General features: G+C 39.5%; 1 protein-coding gene across 1 annotated transcript in view; it reads right to left on the reverse strand.

Moving 5' to 3' along the window:
• Positions 1 to 22,059, reverse strand: part of FHOD3 (formin homology 2 domain containing 3) — a 627,222-nt gene that overhangs the window by 297,077 nt on the left and 308,086 nt on the right. The window contains exon 5 of the mRNA XM_084620053.1: positions 2,756 to 2,861. Coding sequence (XP_084476179.1) covers positions 2,756 to 2,861 — 106 coding nt within the window. The remainder of the gene's footprint in view (positions 1 to 2,755; positions 2,862 to 22,059) is intronic.

Genomic DNA, 22,059 nt, shown 5'->3' on the forward strand with positions numbered 1-22,059 from the left:
AGAATTTGACCATTTTAACCCTCCTAAATCTGATGGCATTCGGATGTCCTTCTGGGAATACATAAATACATTATTTAGTTATTTTTGAAAAGCAGATGATGTGCATGGATGTGTTACTGCCACTCATTCAACCTGTGATGTCAAATGACATTCCAAGAAGGTGGAGGTACAGATAGCATGCTGTGAACTCGCAAAGATGAGGCCACATCATACAGACAATGCAAAATGCAAGCATTAGAAAGCTGACTTGCCTAATATTAATAGATTATTACTCTGAAACCTTAGCACTATTGTATGCAATTACTATGCTCAAGTAAGGAAGACTCACTGTAATCCTAGAGGGAAATCCACGTTTCTCACTAATTTATTTGGCAAATTTTCTTGGATATTTCCTATATCCGAAACGTTTACTCTCCGTAAAATCTCTAGAGATAGAGAGCCAGATTGTCAGCTAGTGTTTATTAGTGAAGCTCCATGCCAGTGGATGGTGCTCCACCAATGAACACCACCTGAGGATCAGATTTTTTTTCCCCACTGTATTTGTTTTCTTATTTTCTTTTCTATTTTTTCCTTAGTGTAGTTCTGGCTAATTGCTTCTGCATAACTTTTCCTCAGAGCTGTAAAGACAGGATCTTATTTAGTGTTCATGTATTATTTTTCTGTGAGCTTGCCTTGCTTCGCTGTGTATTATCTCAGAGCCTTCACAATAACATGTATAGTTATTATACCATTACTGTTGCAGAAACAGGCAGTTTGTTTTTAACACACTGTTGTCTGTATTGGTCCTGTCTTTGAGTCTCTTATTTAAAAGGATACTTTCAACTCAAATGTACTATTTTAAATAATGTAGATCTAGAATACCTAGCTCTTAAGCCAGCTTTCTGTCTATTTATGTATTTAATTTGTATTTGGCTCCTCAGTGTGTGGTTTGTTTTTCTGTTGAGGGTTTTATGAAAGGTAAATGAACCAGGCTGATAACTGTAAAGACTCTTATAAACAGCACCATGGAAGTATTTAAATGGAGCATCTGGCTAACATGCATTCTTCTTGAGTCTCCCTGTTTACCAAGAGGGGCTGCTGGTGCTGAAACCATCAGGGTTGTACAGGTCCTCTCATATGAACACTCTCCCACCTACCCCAGCCCTGAGAAGGAGGCAAGGAGAAGCTGCTATTGGCTGGAACCCTTGTTTGGTGGCTAAAGAGGATCAAAGACAAGCTGGAGTAACTGCCACTGCTTGCAACCTGGGCTTTCTTGTTAAATGAAAACCACTGCTGCTTCTGAGATAGGGCGATTTTTAAACTGATGCTGTGAATGATATGGTTCTCTCCCCCACATACAGAGCTAAGAAGCCTTTCAAACTCAATAGGCCAAATTTTCAAAAACATCCTATAAAATTGTGTCTGCAGTTGCAGAAGTCTTTTAATAGGGCTTAGTAACATAGTCATAGGGATTGACAAAGGGAAGAGAGAAGAGAATGTGCCTAGTCATGTTTAAATTTTCCAGTTCTCCCAGTCAGTGATATGTCCATTTCACCTTTAACACGGCCTGATCATAGAGTCATAGAAATGTAGGGAGAGAAGGGACCTTGAGAAGTCATCAAGTCCAGAGCCCTCTGCCGAGGAAGAACCAAGTAAGCCTAGACCATTCCTGACAGGTGTTTGTCCAAAAAAACGCCAGTGATGGTGATTCCACAACCTCTCTTGGAAGCCTAGTCCAGAGCTTTTTCCTAATATTGAACCTAATCTCCCTTGCTGCAGATTAAGCCCATTATGTCTTGTTCTACCTTCGGGGGCATGGAGAAAAACTCATCACCATCCTTTACATCTCTTTACATATTTCAAGATTGTTAACAGGTCCACCCTCAATCTTCTTTTCTCAAGACTAATCGTGCCCAGTTTTTTTAACCTTTCCTGACAGGTCAGGGTTTCTAAACCTTTTATCATTTTTGTTGCTCTCCTCTGGACTCTCTTCAATTTGTGCACATCTTTTCTAAAGTGTGGCACCCAGAACTGGACGCTGGACTCCAGCTGAGGCCTTAGCAGTGCTGACCAGCCTGGGATGATTACCTCCCATACTGTTAATACACCCAGAACGATAGTAGTCATTTTCACGACTGTATCACATTGTTGACTCATATTTAACTTGCAATCCACTGTAACCCCCAGATCTTTTTCAGCAGTACTACTGCCCACCCAGTTATTCCCCATTTTGTTGTTGTACATTTGATTTTTCCTTCCTGTGGAAAGCACTTTGCACTTGTCTTTATTGAATTTCATCTTGTTAAAATTGGTGTCATCTGCAAATTATATAAGCATTCTCTCTGCTCCATTATCCAAGTCATTAAAGAAATTATTGAATAGTACCAGATCCACAACAGACCCCTATGAGATTCCCACTAGATACGCCCTCCCAGTTTGACAGGAAACCATTGTTAACTACTATTTGAGTATGGTCTTTCTGCCAGTTGTACACTCTCTTTATAGTAAATTCATCTAGACCATATTTCTCTAGTTTGCTTAGGAGACTGTCATGATGGACTGATGATGTATTTGCATGGAATCTATTCCACTGCTCTAAAAGTAACTCTCTTCCACAACATATAAAAACTCACTCACTGGGAGACCCAACTAATTATGAACAGCTAACCACTGCAAATTATTCAAACATGTTTGAATCCTTGATGTAGTAGGTTGAAGCAGATTTGTCAGTGAGATTCACTGCAGGAAACACAGCTTCTGCGTTCACTTACTGTACCTCTTAAGATGTAGTTCTGATAGTTCTGGTCTGCCTCAGCTCCCACTTTTATCAAGCAAGTCAGGCCTTCAGCCACAACAAACTCATGAACCAAATCCTTGTCATCCTGCCAAAGAAGACAAAGGGAGAGAAAACAGAGATACTACGTTACAAATCTCAAAGACAAGGAAACATTTTTTGTCACAGTAATATGAACTAAAATATATGGGCTGTGGTTTTTACTTTCTATTCAAATGAAATGATATGAGCATACTCTTTTTCTATAAGTCAGAACTGGACCAAGAATTCTTCCATCAACCAAGCCACGTTTATACCGGATGTCAGGTTGACCACACTATGGCATTCAGGGTGTGAATTTTTTCACAGCCCAGAGCAACGTAGCTTGGTCAATCTATTTTTAGGTGTAGACGAGGCCTTTTCATGATATGTCTACACTGCAATTAAACACCCACAGCTGACCCATGTCAGCTGACTTGGGCTGCAGGGTTGTAAAATTAAAGCGTAGACGTCGGGGCTCGGTCTGGAGCCCAAACTCTGGGACCCTCCCCCGTCTTGGATTGCAATTTTACAGCCTGATAGCCCAAGCCCCACAAGCCCAAGCGAGCCACGCAAGCCCCTGGACATGACCATCCAAGGGTGTTCAACTGCAGTGTAGACAAACCCTAAGAAGCTGTGGCAATATCAGCAAGTATAGACCACTTCAGTCTCTTGGCATTATTTCAACCTAAGTATTTAAAATATGGATATTTACTACACTGTAATATTTACTTTTATCATAGTATTTGTGATATTAATTAAACTTTAAGTGAGAAAATACAATGGTAAATTTAATGACCAAGGGTAGTTAATTCCCCCTACGTTCTTATGGAAAAGTCTCATAAAATTTCATGCAAAATGATTTTATGTTTACTATAGGGGTATTTTTAATAACCATCCTTTGGAATTTACTAGACAAGTACATCTCTTTTATGAAATTTTCTACAGTACAAACTGAGTCAGGATTGCAGGATTTGACCCAAAGTTTTCAGTTGGTTGGTTGATTTTTTTACATAGGAATATAATGTAGAGAAATGAGGAAGCGACAGCATCCAGAAGAACTGTATGCACGAGGGTTAGATTTTTCCCCCTTAAAGTTTATATCCATTTCTAAGACTAATAGCACAGAAAGTTTTTCTCTTAAATAGTAGGAACTGAATAAAATCTATTCAAAATTGTAAAATTTTACATAATGCAAAAATCAGTGTCAAATACAGTGGCTGCCATTAAAAAGTCAACATTTACAGTTACCTCAGAGTAGGACTACATGACCTTAATATTTAAGTTCCTGGCACTTAAAAAGTCCTTCTACCCTGCAAGGAAGAATCTTTTCTCAAGGAAATCATCAGAATTCACTTTGCCGGGCAAGTATAATTTCAAATGACATGATTTTGCACACTTGATATTATTAGTTTCATATTCACCTTTAATATATAGTGATAAGATGACTAGGGAAAACTAGTAATTTCAGCATCACCGGTTTGTTTTGTTAACCATTAATTATTATGGCAACAGTACTACTTGTTGATTTCGGGAGCAATATCCATAATTGTGAGAATAATTAACTACATCTGTCATTCTGGTTAATAAAATACCACTCCTGGACTTTGGTTAACAATTTACCATTAGTTAAATTTGCTTGTGGTGATTTATGCAAGTCATTTCTTGGACCACCAGTCTCTTATGCAGCACAATCTGATGATTACAGTACTTCAGCTGCTGAAGAGAAGAGGGCAGTACAGGTATTTAGCACACGCATGCCAACAGAATAGAGAGAAACATTTACATAAAAGAAAAGGAAGCCATTTAAAAACATGCTTAAACTTACACAAAGCTGCTGGACAGTTAATTAAGCAGCCATTGATCGGGTGACTAAATCAATTAACCAGATAAGCATTAATAAATTTAAAATATTACTGGATCTAGCTGCTTTGTGAATACAAATACTAATGTTGCCTGTGGATTACCAATACATCTAATGATTTGGTTTTACATAAACCTGTACATGTTTTCACAAAGAAATTGATGTCAATGGAGTGACATTGCACTCCATATGCTTTATGAAAATATGCTTATGAATGTGAATATAATGTAACTGGAATATGCTTTACGCAAAAGGTCTCTTGTAGGGTATCATTACAAAGCTTAAAATCTACTGAATGTGTTCATCCTATTTGTATGCATGTATCATTCTTGTATCTGAAGCTAGAAATATGAAGTATAACTCTGAGGTCCTATTGTAATTACGCAAAGTGTGGGCCATTAATGGTGGTTTAGAATCCTGATGGCTCCCACTGACTAGGACAATTGGCTGTAAATGGTTTATTTACCTGAAAGCCTTCCTGTGTACTTGTGGGCCAGCCCGTGGGTAATGAAGAATGACCATGTCACCTGATAATGAAATCCATCTTAAATCTGGTACTTTTCCATTTAGAAGGAGGGGTGGGGACCCAGAGAGACAAAAGATTCCCACCTTGTGCTAAAGCTATAAAAGGGGATGGAACAGAATAAAAGGGGCAGCCAGTCATGAGAAAGCCCATGCTAACCACCTAAAATATCTACTGGAACTAACAAGGACTGTACCAGGGGAAAGGATTGGGCTCAGACCAGGAAGGAGTCTAGTCTGTGAAAGAAGCTTATTGGAACATTTCTGAGACTGAGATATTACCTGTAATCAGTTTCTTAATGTATTAGGCTTAGACTTGCATGTTTTTGCTTTATTTTGCTTGGTGACATACTTTGTTCTGTCTGTTATTACTTGAAACCACTTAAATCCTACTTCTGATACTTAATAAAATCACCTTGGTTTATTAGTGAACCCAGAGTAAGTGACTAATACCTAGGGGAACAAACAGCTGTGCAAATCTCTCTGTCAGTGTTATAGAGGGCAGACAATTTATGAGTTTACCTGTATAAGCTTTAGACAGAGTAAAACAGATTTTTTCGAGATTTGGATCCCACTGGGAGCTGGGTTTCTGGGTGCTGGAGTCAGGTAACCTGGAGAGCTGTTTTCACTTAAAGTCTGCAGCTTTGGGGGCATGGCCTGGTTCTGTGTTGCAGCAGGCTAGCTTGTCTGGCTCAACAAGATAGGGTTCTGGAAGTCCAGGTTGGCAGGGAAAATGGGCTCAGAGATAATTTCAGCACATCAGGTGACAGTCCCAAGGGGATCCCTGTGACTGGACCTGTCACAAATGGTAACTGCCATCTTTCAAATACTGTAGCGCTAAAGGGAATAGGTCCAGACTCCACAATTATAATAAATACACAGGACCCTCGCTAGAACGCGGGATTTGGGATCCATGCACGGTACCGCGTTAACGCAGAGACCACGTTATAGCGGGGACTGCGTTAAAATGAATTCTAATTAAAGTAATTAAATTTGGGAGCCATGGCCGTGACTGCATTATATGCGAATTCGCGCTATATAGTTCTAGTGAGGGTCCGGTGTACATAGATTTGTTGGAGATTATTTCTTATTTGTCATAGAATTGATGGCACTCACTGAGTTAGAAAACTGCAAAGTCACCTAAAGAATAAAGTGTTTGTCTTTTATGTTGACAATACACTTATTAGGCTCTGAATTTTATACATTTGCTAGAGTTAAATAATTTTAATAATTTGTTGGAACATGTATATTTTCAAGCCATAAAGCATTCTGAGGGAAATTTATGCAATGGCAAATCTTGAGTCAGCTGAAAATGGTGGGGAAGGATTTGATTATTGAGTAATACAGGAAGAGGTGAAAGATGTCAACCAAAATATTTTACCCCCAGCTAAGAATTATTTATCCTATTGAAAAGCATAAAAAGGAGAAGCCAACTCAAGTCAAGCTCATCCTTTAGTTCCCTCCATAAACCCATGGTAAATAAATAAAACAGATTAGGATATATGCATTAGACTTTGGTTTAGAACTCCACTTTTCTATAGATTTATATTTTTTCTTAAACATTAATGAAACACTGGTAAATATATTGTTTTAAGAGTCACAATCCCTAGAAACCATCATATGGAGTCCTCAATTTAAACTATTAAATTGTAAGTGCAAATAGCAGATACGATGAAGGGGACATAAACTTGCTCTATTTTTTTTAAACTATTTTCTTGATGTTCAAAGTTTTATAATGTGATTCTACCTTTGTGTTCAGCTCCATGGTAATGATTGTATCAATAATATAGAAAGGGATCAGACAAAAAGCGGGACCACAGAGTACACACAGAAGTCTGTTTGGTAATATTGCATATATTTATTATAGTGTGACTCCCCTTGTTGAATAAAACAGGCTAGATTTTGGCTGAGATGCACACATACAGGCTTGTCATCAGCTCCACTGGAGTCAATGGAATTAAGACAATTTTCACCAGCTGAGGATCTGGCTCTGACACTTTGGGCCAGATCACAGCCCATGGTAAACACACTTTGTGTCTCTCCAAAAGCACAAAAGGGAATTAAAGCTGCCCTACCTGGGCAACTGAGGATTTTCTGGTGTGGGGGAATCCTTGGCTGACACAGAGTCAATATAGCAGGCCCTATATCACCTACTGCAAGGCCCCTGACATAGAGGGGATGTCCAGGTATGCTGGGAGGCCTGTGGCCAAAGCATGCTGAGCTCTGGCAATCCTTGGCTAGTGAAATGCCCTTGGAATCTATTACAAGTTGGCACAACTAAGAGGATTGAGCTCTTCAATTCTAAGTCAATCTATCTCACGCTAATTTGTGTAAAACCTGTTGTCAAAATTTGCATTTTAAGGTAAAGTTCCAAAACTAACATTTTGCAGCAGCCGTTACACTGTAAAAATACCCTGTCATAATCCATACATTTTTCAGTTGACTGAAAAAATGATACAAGACAAAATGCATTCTACACCTAAATACATATCTAGTCGGCTAAGTAAAAGTGGCTCAAATATCAGAAGTGCTCATGTAGTAGCATTAACTGTAGGCACCAAAGTTTAAAAATTCTGGTCTGTGTGTATTAATTTTTGTGTAATACCAATCTCACAAATAGCCAAATGTGCCAGTCTGTACAGAACAATTACAGAACAACTATACAGATGGTAAGGATCTAAACTAAATTGAAAAGGGCTACATTTTGCTCACTGTAGTCACACCTTGTCCCATTGACTTCACATGAACAGTCCCATTAAACTTACTTGCTTGAGTAAGGAGAAAAGGATTCAGGCAGCATAAAATAAAAATGTCAATCTAAAGCTGCCATTTTGCCCTCAACTCACTTCATAATGCCCATCGCACTCTGTGGTCTCAAGTCAGTGAATGATCTTCTGCATTAATGCAACAGAAGTATAAAACTTGGAACCAATGTGCCAAATTCCTCCTAGGTCTAACTCCAGTGAAGCCAACAGAGTTACATTAGTGATGAAAATGATCCAATGAGACAAAGTGAAGCTGGAACACCATCATGTGGACACATATCATTTGCACTACAATTTATTTTGCAAAGTCACACACAAATTTTATAATACTAGTTGTCTCAGCAACCAAAAGTCTGCTAGTTGCCTCCCAATACATCCAAAAGACATGATCCCTGCCCCCAAGTAGCTTACAAACAATTTTATGTTCTGTGTTTGTAGAGCACCTAGTACAATGGAGTCCTGGTCTAGGTTTGGGGCTCCTAGGCAATACCACATCACAAATAAACAATAAGTAAGACATAAATAGGGTGTGACATTGGCAGACCAGCCAACCTTTGTATGACCCATAACAACTTAACAAGAGGCATTTGCATCAAGACAATTCACATGTATGTGAATTTCAAAGAGATGTACTAGACTAGCAATCATCAACTCATTCATTTCTAGTAATAGAAGTCAAGGGTAGATGCTAAGTATATTTATCTGATTACCTATATCTTGTTAGAAGTTTAACAATGTAACCAAATGAACTGGTAGATGCTAATTCCATTTCATGTGTTAATTGCCTTAATTATGTATGTGACTGTGTCCCAATTAATCTTGAGATCAAAGATGTAAGATACTGCAGGAAACTAATAATATTATCTACATTGTCTTCAGCTTAACTTATAATGAAGGACTGGTTAATTACCTCATGTGAATGAGTGTAACTAGTTTACCTGTGTATGCATAGGAAACAGAAGATTCGTTTCAAAGCAACAGTCCACTGGCAATCTGCGTTGCCTATTTTGCTTCGAGGGAAGGCCCTGCTGTGACAATTTCTATGAGAAGCCTGCTAGAAGAGCTATAAAAGAGAAGCCTCGGGCCTGATCCTGCCATCTCAGCTCTGCTTAAACTTTAATAGGGAAAGTATATGACATTCAATGGAAGTCTCCACGTAGTCGCCTGGATTATCCTGGAAATCTCAAGGAAAAACCTCTAACAGACTCTACACCCGAATTGCCTATTGGACTATAACCCACTGAACTGATTCCAGAGAGACTTCTACAAGCCAGCAGATATACATTGCTTCTATGATTCTGATCTATGAAAATTAAAAGTCATTTGTATGTATACTGACCTTGTAACCATTTATAACTCTCTTCTTTCTTTTTCCTCTTAATTAATAAATCTTAGATTTAGTTATTAAGGATTAGTTGTAACCGTGTATTTGAGTAAGATCTGAAATATTCATTGACCTGGGGAATAATGTGTGATCCTTTGGGACTGGAAAAACTTGATTTATGGTGAACAGGGTTTTAATTACCTTACACTGTACTAGACTTGGCTGTCTAGATAAGACCCAAAGGCTGGAATGCCTGAAGTGGAATGTGTTTGGCTTCTTGATAACCAGTGTGGTATTACAGAAGCTCTCTTGTTACTGGTTTGGTGAATTTAATTATAGAATAAACCACCAGTTTTGGGAACTGTCTGCCCTATTCCTTGCAGTCTGCCCTGAGTGTGGCATTCTCAGTGTGGCCCAGCCAGGCACCATGGTCCCATAGGGGAGTTACAAGAAAGGAGAGAGGAAAAGACTAGGGTGAAATCAGTACGACTACATTGTTGACCAGAGGAGGCTAGTGCAATGCATGATGTAGTACAGGAGGTTTTTGTTTAAATAAGTGAAATAAATTTCTTAACCAGAAGGCCAGCCGTCCTTTCAAACAGGCCTACTAGATTGTTTGAAAGACTCTGTACTGTTGTGACAAAAAGAGAATGTACATAAATAATTTCCTCTCTCCTGGTTTCTCTAATATAAAAGCACAGAATAATTCAACTCATATACGTACACACACAGCCATGTCATTTATACTCAAAGGAAATGATTTGAGTAGTCTCTTGGTCTTCCAGCATTCTGAAAATGGTTTTCCATAAAGTTATAAAAAAGCAGTAATAAGCCCTAGAACTCATCTAGTAAGCTTTATGTAAGTTTATCCATGATTAAGATGAGATAAATCTGCTCAATCCATTCTGATTCACTAGAGGGTGAATCTCATTCACAGGTTCTAGCAAGGAAATTATTTTAGTTGCCAAAATCAGTGATTAAACAAATCTTTGTGGTATTTCAACATACTGTAAGAATATGGGGACTAAGCCCCAGAGGAAAAAAATACCAGAAAAAAAGAAATTATCTAGGATTTTGAAAAGTTACCCAAAATTATCCACGTAAGAGTAGGTTTACCAAAGGTGTAAAAAAGAGACTTCTTCAAAATCATTTTTCCAGCAATCTTTTTAACAAATGGTTATTGCTTTTATTCAACTTAATAAAAATAGCATTAGAATCTAAGCGCTAATTTAGAGACCACTGATATCCAAGGAACTCAGCAACCAAATATGTATTGTCAATAGGAATTACAATTGAAGTCAGTAAAATTGGCTGGTAACTATTTTTTTCAGCATACATTGCTTTTCTTTTAGAAATATTTTATGGGCACCTTTCTAGAAATCTTGATAAGAGATTGAGCCTTTCCTGAACAGTTTTCAGTGTCCTTGGGTTGACAGACAAAATGATCCATTCTGGATTGTTTAAGGACAAAATAGCCCAACTGGAAATATTGAAAAGTAGAATAACTGTGTTCCAGTGTTTCTAGAATATCTTTAACATTAAAAGACCTAACATGTCAATTTTGGAAGACCTCTAAGATCCAAAAGATACCAAAAAAGTCTGATCCAAAGCCAATAGGAGTCTTTCTTTTGATGTCAGGGAGCTTTAGCTCAGGCTCTTCAGGCGCAAAAAAAAAAAGATTGTCAAAGGCAAAATATAGAATTTAGGTGCCCATCTACAACGACTTTCATTAGGAGATGGGTACCTAATTGCCCTTTACACCTTTTTAGGGCAAGTAGACACTAGAAGTGCTACAATGGCACAGCTGCACCAATGCAGCTGTGACACTGTAGCACGTCTGGTAAAGACATTCTATGCTGAAGGAAGAGAGCTCTCCTATCAGCTTAATAAAATCACCTCCATGAGAGGTGGTAGCTATGTCAGTGGGAGAGCTGTCCACATCGGCACTTAGGTTGGTGCAACTTGTGTCGCTTAGGGAGGTGGCTTATTTGCACCCAGGAGTGACACAAGTTATACCGATATCAGTGGTAATGTGTACAAGTCCTTAGAAATCTCCCTCCAAATCTTTATTGGAATGGATGCATAGTTATTTTATGTCTGTACTTCTACCAGAATATTATTCACAAACAAAAAACCTGACAATATCCTTTTAATTCTCAATGTGATATGCAGTATGTATTATAGTTAGTTATCATTGCTTTTTCTTTTTAAAATGAAATCAAGAAAGCTGATTTATTTAATGTTATCAAAAGGGCTGAGGCAGTAAACTGTTACCCTGTAGATTCATCCTTGACTGAACTGAGATATATTGCATTAGGACTGCAGAGGAAATGAAGGGGATGTGGAAACTTTAACCAGACTACTTTGAAAACCACTGAATAAACACACCAAAACTGAATTTTAAAAGGCTCTTAAGGTACTCCTCCTTTCACCAATAAAAGGAGAAAAGAAGGTGTAATGCAGCAGAGTATAAACACATCATACTGTAGACAAAAATTTGCACTCTGTACATTATCTATTCCATCATGTATATATGATGTAGGGAAAGAAGCAAACATCTGGAATGTGCAAAGAAAGATGAAAGGAATCCAAATCCACATATCCTAAACTGAAAGGAAAATATTTACATCGTCTCTGTACTAGGGTAATCTTTTCAAACCCATTAACTCACTGTCTTGCCAAGTTAGGTGACCTCAAGAGTAAAGGCTATTCTAGCAATGGCAAGTGGTTCACCATTTCCTGAAAAAGATCATTCATTCTATAGATTATTCGAGCAGCACCAATGAAAGACAAGTAGTTGTGGCATGTGTATGATAACAACTAACAGGGGCAGAAGAAGGTTTGTCATTTGGTAGGGAAATGGAACTCTCCAGTAATATTACTAAGATTTATGACCCCTTAATCAGCAGGCATTAAAGCACTGATGAGAAAAGAAGCAAAATACAGCCAAATCTCCATAAGCTTCCTTTTAAGCTCCTACAACCATAAAGATTGTGAAGTAACACAAAGACCAGCTACTTAAGAACTTTACAAAAAGATACTGGTGGCCCTGTCAGCTAAATATATTTTAAACACCCATTGATAAGTTTGGAACAGATAAAACCCTAATAAAAGCAAGCAAATCAGCAGCAAAACCAGGAACAATTATGTTGTTATAATTATATTGCTTTTCAATTTTACACTATTTTATTCCAATAAGCCATCAAACAGAACCCTGAATATATTTAAACTATTTAAAGTTTGCTTGTTAAGTGAGAGGCTGGCAAATGTAATATATAAATATTTAGAAACAAACTGTTATACTTAAGCCTTTCCAAAGCCCGCTATTTCCATGGACCATGTGTTTTAAAAGTTCCTCCCCTCAGTGTTATTTGTTATTTTATTTCTGTCATAGGAACATATTCTCCTAACAGGAAAAGATTTTTCAGAAAATTATCTCCCAGAAAAACAGAATGCAATAAACTTTAAAAAAAAATCAGCTCTAACACCACTGCAAACAGCTGTATTCTAAGCATTTGGGGATTTTGGATTAGTTACTTGCTAATCACATTCGGATGGCCACATATTTGTGTTTTACATGTCCAATACATATATATATGCGCCTGGGGATTTTCACTAAAAGAGCAACTCATTTTTATGCCTTTTTTCTAAGACATTTCCATATCCCTCTGGGAAACCTGAGGATTCCCATATTTATTCCTACTCCATACATCTTGCCCCCACCACTTTACAAAGCTGCATGTCACAGCCACTCTGATACTAGCTTGTTTAAACCAGGAACCTGGGTGCTGTCAGCTTGCCCTCCTCTCGTGAGGTATCACTGAATAAGCAGGCAGGCGCAGTCTGTACCAGCCAACTTTCTAATTGCAAACATAGAACACATTGCATTCTGGAATTGATAAAGGCATGGGTAGCCGTGGTGATGACCACATCTGAAAGAAAACCATGGAACTTCCTTGCCAAGAACAGATGGAAAAAAATCACTTTTGAAGACTGTTTACAAGACAGGAGTCCTCTGTGTGGCACAAACCTGACCTGGCCAGATGTGTCCTCCATTGAAAGAGAAGTGTCACTCTTCCCCCCCATGCAAAGCCTCCACATGGCTCTAGTTAGGAGCAGACAAGGGCTAGGAATTAAACCTGAGTTTACTGTGGTTAGGGTTCCGTGTTTGTCACGGAGATTGCGGAAGTCACGGATTCCATGACTATCTGCGACCTCCGTGACTTCTGCGTGTGGCTTACCCCAGGGCTGCCCAAGCAGCTGGCTCTGGTGCCAGCTTCTTAGGTGGCCCCAGGGACAGCCACTCCAGCCGCTGCTGGAGCGACTCTGCCACCAGCCACTCAGGCGCCCCTCAGCCAGCCGCTGCTGGAGCAGCCCCGGGCCAGCCGCATCAGTTGCTGCTTGGGCAACCTGGGGCAGCTAGCCCCAGGAACTACCTGAGCAGTGGTCTTAGGGGTGGCCAGAACAGCTGCTGTTCAGTGGCCCCTGGGCGGCCAGAACAGCTGGTGCTCAGTGGCCCCCAGCAGCTGGAGCCGCTGGCCCTGACTCCTCCCCCACCAGCAGTATCCCCCCCCAAGACGCCCCCCAGCAGTGACCCCCTCCAAGATTTAGTCAGGGGTATTTATAGTATAAGTCATGGACAGATCACAGGCCATGAATTTTTGTTTATTGCCCATGACGTGTCCATGACTTTTAATAAAAATACCTGTGACTAAATTGTAACCTTAACTATGGTTTCTGTCATACAGAATAAAATCTTTATGTCTGAATATGCATTCTTGTGTCTTAATGTCACACTAATTCCCATTGCTACATTGCAAGATATCACATTGTCTCGCAAATTTGTCATGCAATGTTTTACAATGTGAGAAAGTTAAATCCTACCTGAAACAATTCAGGGACTAAGGGTAGACTCACTGACATTGAACCGACAACAGTTCAACAACTTTTAGTGAGAATCAGTTAATACAGAGCCCTACAATTAGTGGTGTTGCTAACTCAGAATTTTACGCGGAACTCTATGGCAATTTCTACTTCTAAAGCGGGAGGACTGAAGGAATCATTGTTCTCGCTTGTGCTTATTAATTAATGGTACTTCTGCAACTGCCCCTCATACTCTGCTGCGGTAGTGAAGCTGTTCATTGAAGTGTGAATTGCACAATCTGAAGCAGGGGCCACTAGGCACTGCTGCAGTAGAAAATAATAAATAATGATAATACTAACAACACATGGGTCCTTAAAGTGTGAATCTACTTTGAAAAGTTATTCCATAAAATAGTATTGTGGGGTCCCAGGTTTATTATTCCTCAGTTACTTTCAAATCAAATATTATCAGCTTAGAAGTAAAAGGATGTGTTTTTTCTGCCTGCCCTGCAAACTCAACCTAGGATCAGAAAGTTGAGCTGGGTTTAGGAGGATTAGGATTTTCTCATTTGGTGATATAAATTAGCTTGAAGGGAGCTAGAGATGAGTGGAGAGGGAAGGGGAAGAAAAAGCACAGCAAGTGGTATAATGTAAATTAAGGCTTTGTTAGGATAAACTATCTCAGTGAAGAAAAGAACACAAGGAATGTATTTGCCCTCTACCCTTTTTTTATTCTTCAGTGTGAGAATACCATACTGGAATAAAATGAGAAGCTATATTCCAAAACAACTGCCAAGACTCCTCTACTGGCATGCAAATGAGGAAGAATGGAAGGATCCAGTCTTTTAAAAAAGATAATATAGGGCAAGACTCTTTGGCCTGCTCTGCCCCGATTTTGCATTTCTGGTGGCACAAAGGGAGCAGAAGCAGCCAGGTCTCCCTTTCCGAGGATTCCTCTGGCTTTGGCAGCCCCAGTGCTTGCAGAGCCATCATAGCTGGCTCCTACAGGTCTATTTCCTTGAAGACCCCAGTGTAGTAGGCATGTTAGGGTGTGGACAGATCGCACTGCACTTTAGCTATCCATAGTTGGTATATAGCCCCTATGTGGTCCAGAGGCAGCTAGCATAGGTAACAATAGCCTATGGGTTTTTTTAATCTATGCCAGAGTCTGTGCAGAACCAGCAACCAATTCCTTTTTGTCCCTCCTCTCAGTTGCACAGCTAGGAATCTGGCCCATATATCACAGAAATGTCTGCACAGGCATGATTATTTGTAATTACCTATATCTGCTCCCAAAGTACTTTGTGTGTTAAATCCGCTGAAGTTACTGACAAAATTATCCCTGTCAACTTTCCTACCTTAGTGTCGAAACAAAAGAACATGCTGTGTTCAGTTCTGTGTCACATATCGCAGAACGAAATTCCAGCTAAATCCCAAAGTCCAGTTTTTTTAATTGTATAAGCAACAAGTTGTGGGTTTTTTTATATACGAAGTTGAGCTTCCAATGATAGCTTAGTTTAGAAAAAAATCTCATTTTGGCACGCACACTGCGCCAACGTGATCAGGAAGTGATTGAAGGAGTATAAATATGGACTGTCACAATATATTTTATAGTCATTTTCCCATACTTTAAATTACAGTTCTGTTTTCTGGACTATAAAATTATTAGTGTAATTAAAATATTAAATCACAAATCCAGAAGGGCCTACTACTATATACTCCTGTAATTCAATCATCACTGTTTGCTTCAGTATATTTTAGGTTGCTTCCTGGGCCGTATCAGCTATAACAAATGCACCTTTAAGAAAGACGGAAATCAAGAAAGTTTTAAAGTTCAATGAGATGCCTCATACTGTCCTGCTGGTTGAATATAAATTATGTAAGGAGCACCAAAGATAGGACTCTGTATAGAGACCACCTGTTGTTCTTAACTAAACCACTGATTATAGGATTCAAACCCTGTCTTACATTATTATTTTAACCTCTGGTTTGCATTGAGGTGGATAATTCCATTTAAAACACAAACGAAAAACAGAGCACAGAACCAGATATGAACAGTTTTTCCACACAGTCCTGAAGAACCTAAGTTCATATTTTTTTCAATTCTGAACATTATATGGCATTGGTGACAAAATACTCCTAGATGAGAATACTGGGGACATTCCAGTAGTGTTTTTCACTGTAGTTTTCTACTTGTGTTTGTACATGCATTTCTTAACATAGTCCCATGGAGCTGCCCTATTTATTTTGTGAGACTGTCATCAATTTGCTCATTGCCCAAGAGCTTTGCAGACAAACTGAGCCCTTCGTGAGGGAGATGGTTGATTGTATCTTTCCAGAGAGATAAAACTGGAAATTGACAGGAAATAGCGTGCTTATGTATATAATTGAGAACTAAACTGTGACTGCTCCAGTACTGGGTCTCTCAATATATATCAATACATGTAATAGAAAAGGAATACTTGTGGCACCTTAGAGACTAACAAATTTATTTGAGCATAAGCTTTTGTGAGCTACAGCTCACTTCATCGGATGCATTCAGTGGAAAATACAGTGGGGAGATTTATATACATAGAGAACATGAAACAATGCTTAAGGTGAGCTACCACCAGCAGGAGAGCGGGGGTGGAAAAACCTTTTGTAGTGATAATCAAGGTGGGCCATTTCCAGCAGTTGACAAGAACCTCTGAGGAACAGTGGCGGTGGGAGGAGAATAGTTTTACTTTGTGTAATGATCCATCCACTCCCAGTCTTTATTCAAGCCTAAGTTAATTGCATCCAGTTTGCAAATTAATTCCAATTCAGCAGTCTCTCATTGGAGTCTGTTTTTGAAGTTTTTTTGTTGAAGAATTGCAACTTTTAGGTCTGTAATCGAGTGACCAGAGAGACTGAAGTGTTCTCCAACTGGTTTTTGAATGTTATAATTCTTGACGTCCGATTTGTGTCCATTTATTCTTTTATTCTTTTATTCTGGTATATTTTTGATATTAAAATACTCTCTGGGAGCCCTTTTCATAAGCCCCCATCAGAATTAACATTTTCAAAAATGAAAACATTTAACATTGGTTTTTGAGTTGAAATGCTGATGCAACCGTCAATGTTTTCTTTTCTTCGGGATCTTAAATATTACGTCAATATAGTGTCATCGATCTATTCAACAGAATTGGCCTGGTTACGTAGAGACTGTCCGGTTTGACCAATGTACATGGCAGAGGGACATTGCTGGCACATGATGGCATATATCACATTGGTAGATGCGCAGGTGAACGAGCCCCTGATAGTGTGGCTGATGTGATTAGGCCTTATGATGGTGTCCCCTGAATAGATATGTGGACACAGTTGGCAACGGGCTTTGTTGCAAGGATAGGTTCCTGGGTTAGTGGTTCTGGTGTGTGGTTGCTGGTGAATATTTGCTTCAGGTTGGGGGGCTGTCTGTAAGCAAGGACTGGCCTGTTTCCCAAGATCTGTGAGAGTGATGGGTCGTCCTTCAGGATAGGTTGTAGATCCTTGAGGATGCATTGGAGAGGTTTTAGTTGGTGGCTGAAGGTGACGGCTAGTGGCGTTCTGTTATTTTCTTTGTTGGGCCTGTCCTGTAGTAGGTGACTTCTGGGTACTCTTCTGGCTCTGTTAATCTGTTTCTTCACTTCAGCAGGTGGGTACTGTAGTTGTAAGAACGCTTGATAGAGATCTTGTAGGTGTTTGTCTCTGTCTGAGGGGTTGGAGCAAATGCGGTTGTATCGTAGAGCTTGGCTCTAGACAATGGATTGTGTGGTGTGATCTGGATGAAAGCTGGAGGCATGCAGGTAGGAATAGCAGTCAGTAGGTTTCCGGTATAGGGTGGTGTTTATGTGACCATCACTAATTAGCACCATAGTGTCCAGGAAGTGGATCTCTTGTGTGGACTGGTCCAGGCTGAGGTTGATGGTGGGATGGAAATTGTTGAAATCATGGTGGAATTCATCAAGGGCGTCTTTTCCATGGGTCCAGATGATGATGATGTCATCAGTGTAGCGCAAGTAGAGCAGGGGCATTAGGGGATGAGAGCTGAGGAAGCGCTGTTCTAAGTCAGCCATAAAAATGTTGGCATACTGTGGGGCCATGCGTGTACCCATAGCAGTGCCGCTGATTTGAAGGTATACATTGTCCCCAAATGTGAAATAGTTATGGCTGAGGACAAAGTCACAAAGTTCAGCCACCAGGTTTGCCGTGACATTATCGGGGATACTGCTCCTGACAGCTTGAATAGAGACTGGGAATGGATGGGTTATTACACAAAGTAAAAATATTTCCCCCCGCAACTGTTCCTCAGACGTTCTTGTCAACAGCTGGAAATGGCCCACCTTGATTATCACTACAAAAGGTTCTCTCCCTCCCCCCCACTCTCCTGCTGGTAATAGCTCACCTTAAGTGATCACTCTAGTTACAGTGTGTATGGTAACACCCATTGTTTCATGTTCTCTATGTATATAAATCTCCCCACTGTATTTTCCACTGAATGCATCCGATGAAGTGAGCTGTAGCTCACAAAAGCTTATGCTCAAATAAATCTGTTAGTCTCTTAGGTGCCACAAGTACTCCTTTTCTTTTGCGAATACAGACTAACACGGCTGCTACTCTGAAACCTGTCATTACGTGTAATGACATCTAGGAGATTGAAGATAATTCCTTAGCAATTCTACATACAGGCTGTGGGAGAGTTTCCCAAAAGAAATGGTGGAAGCCCTATTTCACTCTTACTTATAGAGAAGAGATGAATAAAAGAATACATACATATGAAATAATGAGTGGCTTAGAGAAGGTATAGTTGTTGCTCCTATTGACCATTTCCCATTGTACAGGAACAAAAAGACAATCAATGAACTTGAAAGGCCACCATTTCAGAACTATATACAAATACTCAACCTATGGAGCTCATTGCCATAAAGTATCATTTAAGGCCAAATGTTCAAAGGATTCGAGAAGGATGAGATATTTATATGCATAATGGGAACATACACAGGTTAGACAGAAAATTTAAGGAATATAAACCTTCCTGCTTCACTACATAAGCCAATCTCTAACAGAAATGGCTAAGAAGGAACTTTGCCTACAGACAGTTTAGTTTATAATTGTCCACTGTTGTGTTTCTTGCATTTTCCTCTGAAGCATCTGATTATGATCATTATTATAAACAGGATATGGGATTAGACAGACCACTGGTCAGCTCCATTATGGCAGTTTCTATGTTTATATGTTATCTGGACAAAATACTCTAGAATATACTGGAAAGAACAAGCACGTAGGGAAGTGGACAAGATGACCTAGCTCTGACTACAATGATTCTATAATAAAGTGAAACATTATAAATAATTGAAAGGCAGCCAATTTAGAAACAGGCTTAATCTTGTTTTACCTGTCAACTAATGGTTGCTTTAGAGATGGAGTAGTAAAAATGCCTCAAAACTATGAGTCAAAAGCTGTGTCCCACATTCCCCAGGCCAGTAGGTCCTTAAAAACAGCACAATACTATGCTGCTGCTGTGCAAAAGCAGAGAGGCCAGGCAGTGCGGGGGGGGAATCATGACATGGAACTTTGCTGTCCCTCTCTCAGCAGCACTGTGGAAGAGTGAATTGGGGATGCAGTGGGAGTGGATGCGGGTGGGAAAGGCAACTCTCTAGATCCACAGACCTAAACACATTAGAGACAGCATACAGGGCCCAGCAGCTATGACATAGCCTAATGGAGAATAGTAGGGGCAGCAGAGAAGCTTCAAGGTGACTTTTTGTCAATCCACTGGCTTGGAAGAGGAAGCTTCCTTTCCTCCAAACTCTCTTAGACCCCAGATCCAAGTATTCCCCATCCACAGATGTTTTCTGCATTCAGGGCTCTGGCCCCCTTGGCCAGCCATCTGGTGGGGTGAAGAAGAGCAGATCCTAGAGGTGGGGCCGTCTGCTGGAAGTAGACACTTCCCATATTTCAGTCAGGGGATACGGGGGAGTGGCGGAATCAATAGGATGTGTGTATGGGGTAGGAGAGTGAGGTGTACCTAGACACAGGTGATCTAATCAGACTCTGTTTTCAGCTTTGACTCATGATATCCTTTTCTTTCTGCTGTCTGGCTGTTGCTTCAATCACCCACCTGTCACCACAATTCCTCCCCTGCTAGCCTCACTTCCCCTACCCCCTATGTTCCTCTCCCAGTCTTGTCTTCCCTCCCAACTACCTCCTCACATTTCCTGACTCTTCCTGCTTCATCTCCCAGTCCACTTACATCCTCCACCCTCCCTCTTGCTCCAACCTATTAAATATACATATATGTAAAAATGGGACAATAACATGATAAACACCAATCATCACCTGACAACTTGCTTTTTACGTTACATCCTTCTTCCCTACTCTTTGTCTGTTCTGTCTAGTTAGACTGATTTTCCTGGCAGGGACCACCTATTCTTGCATGTTCATACCGTTCCTAGAGCACTTAGCACAATGGGGCCCTTAGCCTGACCATTCCCTTTAGGAATTGTTGGAATAGAAGTTTAACAAATAATGAGATCTTCCCTACTTCAGGTATCATAAAATGTTTAGAATCTTAAGGAAAACATCTAATTTATTGCTACACCTTCTATATCTCTAAGGCCAAGTATAAGTGATAAACAAAGTCAGTAGTTTGACCTGCTATAAATAAATCTATGTGAGCCATTAATAACGTTATACACTCACATCTCGTGGAAGTTGAAGGACAAGAATGGCCAGGATGGTCTCTCAAAAGAAAAGAAAATACTAAACAAATGTTGACTTGTGACATATTTCACTTCCCCTACACACCATCGCATTACCAGTGCAAAAAGACTGCTGAACAATACAACACAGAACAGCATTTTGTCTTGTTTATATATGTATATGTTTATATCTAAGACATTCCCAACAACCACTGCAGGTCAATGGGTACATTTTTAGAGCAGGTAAACAACTTATAATGGGAGTTGCACTCCTAGCTCCCTGTGGATTATGCAGAAAACTTACCTTTAAAGTATCAATGTCCTAGCACAACATTGCAATGAGTCAATTGGCCAGTTATCAAACAGCAAACACCAGCAAATTTCTTTTCCAGTCTTATAAGCATCTCCAGAGTATTTCTGTTGCCAGTAGAACAGTCTGACATTAATGTATTAAAAGACTAGATCATTTCTTGCCAAGTTGAAGACATTTCAAATATACACCAAACTATTGCTGGTTATGTATTTCCATCTTGGCATGAATGAGTGGGCATCAAAATTTGCTGAAAAGTGAAACCTTTTATTTACAGCCATTAATCCCCCATATCTGGTTTCCCACCCCAGGACAGCACATGAACAGAAGCCTGTTTCAGGGACTAAATTTCAAACTGCATCACAGAAATATCATCAAAGCAAAAATGTAAAAATTGTTGGTGTCGGATGCTGAAAAAAATGTAGACCAAATACTATTCTTGCTAATTTGCATATTCCCCCCACCCCCAAAGTATGGTGTTTTGGTTATTTTAAACTGTTAGTAAATATGTAATTCTACATCATATTTTGGGTAAATGTGGTGATTTCAATATTAATCACTAAAATACTGGGAAAAATAAAAATTTTAATGTAAAAGTTATGTCCCAGAAAGTTGATAAAAGCTTACAAAATATTTAACATTCTGGAAGGGTTTTGCAGTTCTACCATAAAGAGGTTTGACTGACATTTGGTACTCAGCCTATCAGGGGCACTGGGAAATAATGTAGCCCCAAGACTTTGATCTGAAATCTTTTGGTTGTATTGCTCATTTATCTGAACTTTAAAAAAATATTTAAAACTTTGAAGAAAAGATATTCCTCCATTAAATTATTCTCTGAGTGGTCTCTGGAAAGGAGGCACAAGGATCTGCCAGACATTCAAACTGCTAAAATCACCAAACATCACTCATGCATCTGTCCCTA

The sequence above is a fragment of the Lepidochelys olivacea genome, assembly GCF_965140295.1.
Source record: "Lepidochelys olivacea isolate rLepOli2 genome assembly, chromosome: 2".
Taxonomy (NCBI): Eukaryota; Metazoa; Chordata; order Testudines; family Cheloniidae; genus Lepidochelys; species Lepidochelys olivacea.